Genomic DNA, 11,187 nt, shown 5'->3' with positions numbered 1-11,187 from the left:
ACAGTTCTGAAATAAAAATAATACTCCAGAAGATACAGATACAGTATTTTAGTTTGGAAATACAGTAGAGAAGTAAAAAAATAATACTCCAGAAGATACAGATATAGTATTTTAGTACTTAAGTACAGTAGTGATGTACAAATAATAGTCCAGTAGATACAGATACAGTATTTTAGTACTTAAGTACAGTAGAGAAGTAAAAGTAATACTCCAGTAGATACAGATACAGCATTTTAGTACTTAAGTACAGTAATGAAAAAGTTCTTCTTTGTTACTATACACCTCTATTTTTAATACTGCTACTAGCACCTACTATTGCCACTGTCTTTTATGATAATACAACATTTAAAAACTCGTGGAATATTATTTTCTACAGTTTTGGCGCCCTCTGTGGTCACACCGCGGAGCTGCAGCTCGTGTGTTACCCGGATGTTTCGAAGCGGTCAGCATGGCGGAGCCCACAGACACGTGTGAGTGTGAATAGTTTGTTTACGGTGGTGTTAATGCTGGATTACAGACTTACAACCGGTACTGTTTATTTAGTCCTGGGCTCCGGTGTAGCGGTCCGTTCATTCGAGATAAACTGTAGTGTTTTCAGTAAAGCTTTTTACTGATGTTACCTAAATCTTCTATTCCACCTTAAATTCTGCTGCAGACGACAGCATCATTTAAGGTGGAACGGGGAATTAGAGCTTCCTGCTGGACAAAAAGGAAAGGAAAACTAGCACTGATATATATATATATATATATATATATATATATATATATATATATATATATATATATATGCTGGTATTTAATTTTCATGTTTTTGTTTGTGTTCTGTGTGTAACTTAGACAGTACAGCTGCAGATGATGAGGTGCCTGATCTGCTGCACAGTGAGGAAGAGGAAGATGATGATGAACAGTGGCATTGTATGGAGGAAGATGCTGATGGTGTGTCTGTGTCTTGCCTTTTTTGCCAAAGGTAAGAAACTTTTTTTTTTTCAACTCATGTAGTTTTATGATGAACTAGGCCGGTCAATGTGGGTTTTTATTGATATGGTAAGACCATAATATGCCACACATGTAATAATAGTATAATGATACCGTTAGTAGGCCTGTGACTAACAAATTTTTATTGGATGATATTGTCCATCAAGTAAACATAATTATTAATGATATTATTATTATTATTATTATTATTATTATTATTATTATTATTATTATTATTATTATTAAATTGTTTTACTGATTTAATTATAATATAATACTATATATGTTATATAGTATATATGTTACTCGTTCATTTTAAAGAACAATTAACCTTATTAGAAATATTCAGTCAAATTACAGAATCGGATTATAAACATTAATAAACTAAATTAAACGTTCTGTTTTAAGTTGGAACAAAAGTTGAAATACTGTCTCATTAACATTAATGTACTCCATTTGCTGAAAAAAAAACTAAGAAATATTAAGGCCAGATTTATATATCGAATGACCAGTAATAAAATATTTTAATGTAATTATTGGGAATTACCTACAATGACCTATATCAATACTTAGTAGAGCCATCTTTTACAGCAATTACAGCTACAAGTCTTTTGGGGTTTATCTCTACCAATATTGCACACCTAGAGACTGAGGTTTTTGTCCATTCTTCTTTACAATACAGCTGAAGTTCAGTCAGGTTGGATGGAGAGCATGTGTGAACAGCAGTTTTCATGTCTCTCCACAGAAGCTCAGTGGAATTTAGGTCAGGTTTTTGACTGGGCCGTTCTAACACATGAATATTCTCTGATGTAAATCATTCCACTGTAGCTCTGGCTGTATGTTTAGGGTCATCGTCTTGCTGGAAGGTAAATGTCCTTCCCAGTCTTAAGTCTTCTGCCGCCTCCCACAGGATATTCCTGTATTTATCTCCATCCATATTTATCTCCATGAGCAGTGTTAGTTTTACACCACACATAGTGCTTTACATTTAAAAGGTCAGTTTTGGACTCCTCTAGCACCTTCTTGCACATGTTTGCTGTGTCTCTTACATGGCCAGTGGCTACAAACTGCAAACAGCACTTCTTACTTCTTTCTTTCAACAATTTCTTCTTACCACTGTTCCATAAAGTCCAGATTTGTGGAGTGCATAGTTGTTCTGTGGTCAGATTCCCCCACTTGAGCCGTGGATTTCTGCAGCTCCTCCAGAGTGACCATGGGTCTCTTGGCTGCTTCTCTGATCAGTGCTCTTCTAGCTCTGTCAGTTTGGATGGATGGTCTTTTCTTGGTAGGTTTGCAGTTGTAGAATACATCTTCCATTTTGGATGAAGGATTGAACAAGGCTCTTTAGGATGCTTAAAGCTTGGGATATGTTTTTATAACCTTACCCTGCTTTAAACTTTCAACTTTTCCACAACTTTATCTCTGACCTGTCTGGTGAGTTTTTTGGTCTTCAAGATGCTGTTTGTTCACTAGTGTTCTCTAACAAACCACTGAGTCCGTCACAGGACAGGTGTATTTATACAGAGACTAAATTACATTCTATCAACTAATCACACTTTAGATTTTTATTTGATTAAAATTTCTAAAACCATGTATAATTTCTCTCATTTAAAATAAAATGATAATAAACACAAAAGTTTGTGGTTATAAGTTGACAAAATGTGAAAAAGTTGAAGGGGTATAAATACACTGCCTGGCTAAAAGTCTCCACCTGGATGTAAGTAAGTAAATGATGTGGGGTTGGTTGATGCTGCAGTTGGTCTTCAGGTTTAGGTTCAGTAACAGTATGTGCTGAAAGAATGAGGTCAGCTGACTCTACCTGAATAAACTGAATATAGACCAGGTTATTCCATCAATGGATTATTTCTTCCCTGATGAACACGAGCATATACCAAGATAACAATGTCAGGATTCATGGGGCTGGAATTGTGAAAGAGTGATTTATGGAACATGAGATCATCATTTTCATTTCAATCCAGATCTTAACCTCATTGAAAATCTTTGGGATGTGCTGGATGGAGAAGAGCTGCTTTGTGCAGCGGTTGGTCAGACTCTACCATCATCAATGCTGCTGCAAGATCTTGGTAAAAAAATTAATCCAGCAACACTGGATTTAAATAAATCTTGTGACATTGCAGAAGCTTATCGAAACAATGCCACAGTAAACGTCCCGCAATCCAAGGTAAGGTTGGTCCAACCAAATATTAGACTAGACCTTTTTTTTTTATAGTGGCGACTTTTTTTTGGCCAGGCAGTGTACTTGCAAGCCATTGTATAATTTTTAATCAGTGATCAAAACTCTATTGTCTTTAAAAGATCCTTCAGTTCTGTTCCTGAAACTTTCCAACACTGCCAGTCAGAACATGGTGTGGACCTCCTGCAGCTGGTGACAACACACAGTAAGTAAATCAACAACAAAAGAACAAAACAGCATATACACTCACCAAACGCTTTATTAGGAACACCTGTGCACCGACGCGTTCATGCAGATATCTTATCAGACAATTATGTGACTGTGTATAGCTGGACAGAGCATCGTCTCTTAAAAGTGAAGCCACCACAGGTCAGGCGCCCCCTGCTGTTCGGTTGCAGAAAGCTGTGTAACTCCACCCATCCCCATAGGTTTCAATGGCAAAACAGACAACTTTCAATCATGTTTTTTCTAATATACTGTAATTCTACCTCCATTATTTAAATGCAGCAGCTAGTGTAACCTCTGATTATTTTGTTAAATTTTTATATCCCCACAGAACTCGTTTTTAAAACGTTATTCAGCTCTATTCAAAAAGGTGTGGTTATTGTAAAAGGGCTGGGTTACATCTAGCCAGAGCTGGACCATAGACTGTGTGAGCTCTGTGGAGGCAGCTCTCAGGGGCGGGGTTATTTAAATGAGTAGGCGGTCTCTCCACAGTCAGTCTTTCTCCCTCCTCTGGTCTCTACTGAGCAGACTCGGGTTTCAGGATCGCCAACATGGAGGAAGATTTTGGCTTCATTTTCATTGAATGAATGTGAACGGCGACACGGAGTCCATCTTTTTTACAGTCTCCGTGTGACAACAGTTCAGTGCATAAAATGATGCAGATACAGTCCTGCAGCTTCAGGTAATGTCCACATCAACCTTCAGACGGGATAAACGGGTGAACACCACCTCTAGAGTTTAGATGGCTGGATAGATAGATAGATATTTTATTGATCCCCGAGGGGAAATTCTGGACATCCAGCAGCAGGTATACACAGTACACAAACGCGAAAGTGAACATTGTCCATGATGTTCAGCAGCTTGCTGAGGGCTCTCCTCTCCGCCAGTGGTGTTAAGGACTCCAGCTCTAGTCCCAACACAGAACCAGCTTTCCTCACCAGCCCGTCCTGTCGTCCAGCGTCCCTCTTGCTGATGTTGCCTCCCCAACACACTACAGCGTAAAAGAGGACACTGGCTACCACAGACTGGTAGAACATCAGCAGGAGTTTCTGGCAGATGTTGAAAGACCTGAGCCTTCTGAGGAAGTACAGTCTGCTCTGGGCCTTCCTGTAGAGGGAGTCAGTGTTCACTGACCAGTCCAGCCTGTCGTCCAGGTGCACACCAAGGTATCTGTAGGACTTGACCACTTCCACATTGACCCCCTCGATGGAGATTGGCTGCTGAGCAGAAGGCCTGGACCTCCTGAAGTCTATACGTCGTACACACCCCACGATTGCAGTGTCTTCAGAGAACTTCTGCATGTGGCATGACTCCGAGTGGTATTTGAAGTCTGATGTGTACAGTGTGAACAGGACTGGAGAGAGAACAGTCCCCTGTGGTGCTCCTGTGCTGCTGATCACTGTATCAGAGGAGCAGTCTCTGATCCTGACATGCTGTGGTCTCCCAGTAAGGTAGTCAGTGATCCAGGTGACCAGGTGCATATCCACCTCCATCTCCATCAGCTTGTCTCTCAGTAGTAGGGGCTGGATGGTGTTGAAGGCACTGGAGAAGTTGAGGAACGTGAACCTCACAGCACCTCCTGCCTGAGCCAGATGAGAGTGAGCTCTGTGCAGAAGATAGAGGATGGCATCTTTCACTCCCACCTTTTCCCGAAACGCAAATTGGTCTGTAGTCGGCTCCCCAGATCTTGTGTGGACACGTCCCGTGGGTCAGACGTCCCAGCAGTTCTTCACGGGAATAAACACGATGTTCCTCGCTGACCTGCATATTTATGATAAAAATATCTTAAGGATGTAAATAAGTGCACAACAGATGTGTGTAGTAGCACAGAGACAATAAAAAAGTAGAAAAACACACAAAGAGACTACTGGAAAGGCAGCCCCTCGCGTCAGCAAAAAAAAAAGTTTACTCAGAATGATGGAATAATGAAATCACATCCAGGCAGTGGCAAATGGAGGAAAGCCCTGCTGATATGAGAACTCAGTGCTGATTTGGAACTGAAGAGAGAGGCTACATCCGGTTAAATTAAAAATCATTTCAAAACACACAACTTCTCTAATCTTGACAAGGATGCGTTACAACAGCAGAAGAACAGATTAGGTTTGAGTTCTGTCAACCAAGAACTGAGGTTCAGCACTGGTCTCCTGCTGAGCAACACTGATGGTATGGTCAGAATTTGGTTTCATTAGTGTGAAACTATGGAAATAATAATGCCTTCAAGGAAAAGGAAAAAACTTTTCAGTATAAGCTGTTTTGGGGTTAAACTAAATGAACTGCTGTCTACACAGTAAAAGGTAATTATTATTCATTTAATATTTTAATAAAATTTAATTCATTTTCACTGCCAGTCATAGAAATTATTATACAAATGTATTGTATACAATATTTTTCACACTATAAGGCACACTTAAAATCCTTTGATTTTCCAAAAAATAATCTGGTGCTCCTTATGTATGAATTCTATCAGTCAGGTATTAAGGATCTGTAAATCCAGTCCACTAAAGTCCAGAGTTATACAGGAGTTTCAGTTTAGTTATCCAGCACTGAGGCTGAAGCAAGATTAGCATTAGATGCTAGCTGTCCTAAGTGCTAGCTCTTTCACCGTTCAGTGGTGAGTAAATCGGACTGTAGTCTGTGTGTTTTCTGTGTTAAAACAAGCTACTAGCTAATATCTCCCTGACTTACCGAAACACTCAGGGTTCCTCCGTGTAGTGCCGTCGGGCAGCATTAGTGGAAACTGTAAATTATCGGAAGTGCTTTACTCACCCAAATAAACAGGAGAAAAATCTCTGTAGATTAACATTTCTTAATTTTTTTTTTTTAAGAATTACAATTTTCAACTTAGATTAGCTTTCTGGATTAGAAGGAAAACATGGCGACACTCCTGTTCCTTACCAGTGTTGCATCATTCGCAGTTTTGTTGGCATACTGCTTATTTATCATTCCTTTCTAGGACTTGATGAGTACGGATACATAAAGATGATAAACTACATTAGAACAGCGGTAAGTGTACTGTGCCTATTCTCTTTATCAAAACCATGTTAAGCTTCTTTTAAGAATTGATTATGCTTATTGAATTGGAAAGTCTGTAAATCACAGTCAGTAATCAGTTTTAGAAAAATAATTCAAGAGCACTTTAAAATAAGGCTACTTTTGTAAAGGGTTCTGATTGTGTAATATTTGTTTAATAATAAGTGTGTGTTTGTGTGTGTTGTGTAGAAGTGCAGTGGGGACAGTTTGGCTGGTCTGGGTGGCGCTCTGCCGTGGGACGGGGATGAGTACATGAAGCCGGCTCTGCCTGATGATCCTCTGCTGCTGATTGGTACAGGCTAAAAACACACACTTTATTCAGCAACATGAGCTGATTCAGACACAAACACCACTTTGTTTTAGTTGAGTGGGTAACAATAGCCTGCCTCAACTTTCTGTAAAATTGATGAGCTCCGAGTGGCCTTTACCCTCTCTGTGTTGGAGCATCACTAGTGATAGGGGGAGTCCTAATGAGTGGGTTGGGTAATTGGCCATGTAAATTAGGGAGTAAATGGGATTTAAACAAAAAAAAAAATAAATAAATAAAAAACTTAAAAAAAAAAAAAAACATTTTTGGACCGCGTATGAAACTGAGCACCGTCCAGCTGATCTGATTTGCTCCTTTAGTCACACATGTAAATTAGCCTGACATGTTTTAATATGCTGCAGATTTGGAAGATCTGATTGGGGGTGAGATGAAGCTGGATGCTGCACCAGGAGGTCAGGTTGAGGGGAAGGATCAGACTACAGCTTTACTCCGAAAGGCCCAGCAGGCAGAAGAGAGAGCTGAGCGCTCGGAGGAGGCTTTGGCTCGAGCTATGGAGGATCTGCATAAACTCAAGTGAGTAATTCCTGAGATCAGTTACAGACATAATGATGGACCTTTATTACAGGAAGAGATCAGAATGCACATTTAGTAAATACACTATATTGTCAAAAGTCTCTCACCCATCTAAATCATTAAACTCAGGTTCCAATCACTTCCATGATCACAGGTATATAAAAGCAGCACATTCTACAATCATTAGTGAAAGAATGGGTCTCAGGCTCTCAGAGAAGTGTCAGTGATTTTACAACACAGTGGAAGAGACTGGGAGCGACAGTGACTCAGCAGATGCTGAGGAGCATAGTGCACAGAGTTCACCAACTTTCTGCAGAGTCTATCACTACAGTGGTGCTAACGATCACTTTTGATAATTGATTATCTGTTATTTCCTGTGATTAGCTCAATTATTTTTTTTGATTAATCGGTTATGATAAATATAATTTATTTTATATGTGTCCAGACACAGTATATCACAAAAGTGAATACACCCATCACATTTCTTCACAAGTTTATCTTTTATGGGAAAAATGACACTTTGACACAGTGAAAAGTAGTCTGTGTGTAGCTTATTATATAACAGTGTAAATTTATTCTTCATTAAAAATTCCTCCCAATATACAGCCTATTAATGTCTAAACCACCAGCAACAAAAGTGAGTACACCCCTCAGAGACCACACCCCTAAAGGTCCAAGTTGAGCAATTCTTGTAATTTTCCATGCAAAATATCATGTGACTCGTTAGTGTTACACTCTCTCATACTGCTCACTAAAAATTAAACTTTGGCACCTCATGACAAAGAACTCTCTGAGGATCTTAAATGATGAACTGTTGCGCAACATGAAGACAGCCAACACCCTGAAACTGAGCTGCAGCACAGTGGCCAAGATCATCCAGCATTTTAAATTAGCAGAGTAAACTCAGAACAGACCTCGCTTTGATCGTCCAAATAAGCTCAGTGCACGTTCTCAGCATCACGTCCAAATGCTGTCTTTGAAAGATGCAGGTGCAGGAGTGCTGTGAGTATTGCTGCAGAGATTGAAGTAATCAGGTGAGGAGTACAAAGATAACTGTGTCTTGCCTTCATTTAAGCATGGTGGTGGGAGTGCCATGGTCTGGGGCTGCATGAGTGCAGCAGGTTTTGGGGAGTTACTGTACATTTTATTGAGGGACACATGAACTCCAGTATGTACTGTGTGAAATACTGAAGCAGAGCATAAACCCCTCCCTCTGGAAACTGGGTCTCAGGGCGGAGTTCCAGCATGATAATGACCCCAAACACACCTCTAAGATGAACTCTTCTTTACTGAAGAGGCTGAGGGTAAAGGTGATGGACTGATCAAGCATGTCTCCAGACCTAAACCCAGTAAACCATTGAATAGAACTTTGGGGCATCCTCAAGCGGAAGGTGGAGGAGCGTAAAGTCTCGAATATCCGCTATCAGCTCTGTGATGATCGTCACAGAAGAGTGGAAAATCATTCCAGTGGAACCTGTGAAGCTCTGGTAAACTCCAAAATATTAACACTTCAGAAACTTTCACTTAGGGGGGTATTCACTTGTAGCCGGTGGTTTAGATATCAACGGCTGTATATTGAGTAATTTTGAATGAAGAATAAATGTACACTGTTATATAATAAGCTGCACACAGACTACCTTATATTGTGTCCAAGTGTCATTTCTTCAGTGTTAACCTGTAAAGAGATATACTTAATTATCTGCAAAAATGTGAGGGGTGTACTCGCTTTTGTAATACTCTATATTGTTCAGATATAAAAGTTTTAATAGAACTAATGTTGTAATTGTATGCGGAACAGACATCCTACCATTAATAAAAAATGTAGTGTTAATTCTTTTAGATTTACCTTCACATTCATCATTATTTAAATAAGTTGTTTGCTAAACCTGAGTGAGAGACACATTTTTTTAAAGAATGATAAACATCATCTTAATCTACTCTAACAGGCTAATATTCATAATTAAGTAGGTCTGTACTTTTATGCAGGTTTTGGATCCAGGTTGATGAAAGATCTACTTTAAACCAAGTGAAATTAGAACTGGGTAACCTGGAAAACCAGCATGACCAGCTTAAATATCAGCTTGTGTACTGTGCAACTCACTGAGCCCATGACAAAAATTTCCACAGCCCTCTGGAATATATATGTTTTTGCAAATTAAAACCAAATCCAGCACAACCATCAACTTTGTCTTTTTCCTGTGCATGTGACTACAGCTTAGATTTGACCCCAAAAATCCAGCCCGACCCTGGCCTGCCACATAAATCATCATTATGAGCCTGAGTCCGACTTAAACCGTATGTTTATTTAGTACACTGAGTGTTAAAACATTTTTAACAGCAGTTTTGAGTGGTAGGTGCCTCTACTGCCTGATATCTGCCCCCGAAATTTTCCATTATCAGTGAGCTCAACCTAAAAATGAATTTTTTTTTCAAAAAAAAAAATACTGTTTATCATTGTATTAATTAACTACAACTACATTTGTTTTAAAATAACTTTTACTTTGCAAAATAGAAAAAAAAAAATATTTGGGCCTTGGCTCTTGGGGGCCACAGGTTAAAACCACCGAGCTTAACCATTAAACTCAAGAGATTAGAGCCAATGCTAATAAACTGGACTCACTAAAGTGTAGCTACAGTCCCTCCAAAAGAATTGGGACAGTAAGGCCAATACATTTATTTCTGCTGTAGATTAAAAACATTTGGGTTGGACATTAAAAGATAAATATGAGACACAAGATCATTTCAGCTTTTATTTGCAGATATTTATATATATATATATATATATATATATATACACTGCTCAAAAAAATAAAGGGAACACTCAAATAACACATCCTAGATCTGAATGAATGAAATATTCTCATTGAATACTTTGTTCTGTACAAAGTTGAATGTGCTGACAACAAAATCACACAAAAATCATCAATGGAAATCAAATTTATTAACCAATGGAGGCCTGGATTTGGAGCCACACACAAAATTAAAGTGAAAAAACACACTACAGGCTGATCCAACTTTAATGTAATGTCCTTAAAACAAGTCAAAATGAGGCTCAGTATTGTGTGTGGCCTACACGTGCCTGTATGACCTCCCTACAACGCCTGGGCATGCTCCTGATGAGGTGGCGGATGGTCTCCTGAGGGATCTCCTCCCAGACCTGGACTAAAGCATCCGCCAACTCCTGGACAGTCTGTGGTGCAACGTGACGTTGGTGGATGGAGCGAGACATGATGTCCCAGATGTGCTCAATCGGATTCAGGTCTGGGGAACGGGCGGGCCAGTCCATAGCTTCAATGCCTTCATCTTGCAGGAACTGCTGACACACTCCAGCCACATGAGGTCTAGCATTGTCCTGCATTAGGAGGAACCCAGGGCCAACCGCACCAGCATACGGTCTCACAAGGGGTCTGAGGATCTCATCTCGGTACCTAATGGCAGTCAGGCTACCTCTGGTGAGCACATGGAGGGCTGTGCGGCCCTCCAAAGAAATGCCACCCCACACCATTACTGACCCACTGCCAAACCGGTCATGCTGAAGGATGTTGCAGGCAGCAGACTGCTCTCCACGGCGTCTCCAGACTCTGTCACGTCTGTCATGTGCTCAGTGTGAACCTGCTTTCATCTGTGAAGAGCACAAGGCGCCAGTGGCGAATTTGCCAATCCTGGTGTTCTCTGGCAAATGCCAAGCGTCCTGCACGGTGTTGGGCTGTGAGCACAACCCCCATCTGTGGACGTCGGGCCCTCATACCATCCTCATGGAGTCGGTTTCTAACCGTGTGTGCAGACACATGCACATTTGTGGCCTGCTGGAGGTCATTTTGCAGGGCTCTGGCAGTGCTCCTCCTGTTCCTTCCTGCACAAAGGCGGAGGTAGTGGTCCTGCTGCTGGGTTGTTGCCCTCCTACGGCCTCCTCCACGTCTCC

At 40.3% G+C, this 11,187-nt stretch overlaps 1 protein-coding gene across 1 annotated transcript in view; it reads left to right on the top strand.

The window, feature by feature from the left end:
* Positions 1-397: 397 nt before the first annotated feature.
* The window catches only part of LOC103041434 (protein arginine N-methyltransferase 3), a 12,217-nt gene continuing 1,427 nt past the window's right edge, over positions 398-11,187 (top strand). The window contains exons 1-6 of the mRNA XM_049465955.1: positions 398-470; positions 838-967; positions 3,292-3,374; positions 6,348-6,397; positions 6,614-6,716; positions 7,094-7,265. Coding sequence (XP_049321912.1) covers positions 449-470; positions 838-967; positions 3,292-3,374; positions 6,348-6,397; positions 6,614-6,716; positions 7,094-7,265 — 560 coding nt within the window. The 5' untranslated portion in view covers positions 398-448. The remainder of the gene's footprint in view (positions 471-837; positions 968-3,291; positions 3,375-6,347; positions 6,398-6,613; positions 6,717-7,093; positions 7,266-11,187) is intronic.

The sequence above is a fragment of the Astyanax mexicanus genome, chromosome 16 (assembly GCF_023375975.1).
Source record: "Astyanax mexicanus isolate ESR-SI-001 chromosome 16, AstMex3_surface, whole genome shotgun sequence".
Lineage (NCBI taxonomy): Eukaryota > Metazoa > Chordata > Actinopteri > Characiformes > Acestrorhamphidae > Astyanax > Astyanax mexicanus.
This window is presented reverse-complemented; position numbering and strand designations above follow the sequence as displayed.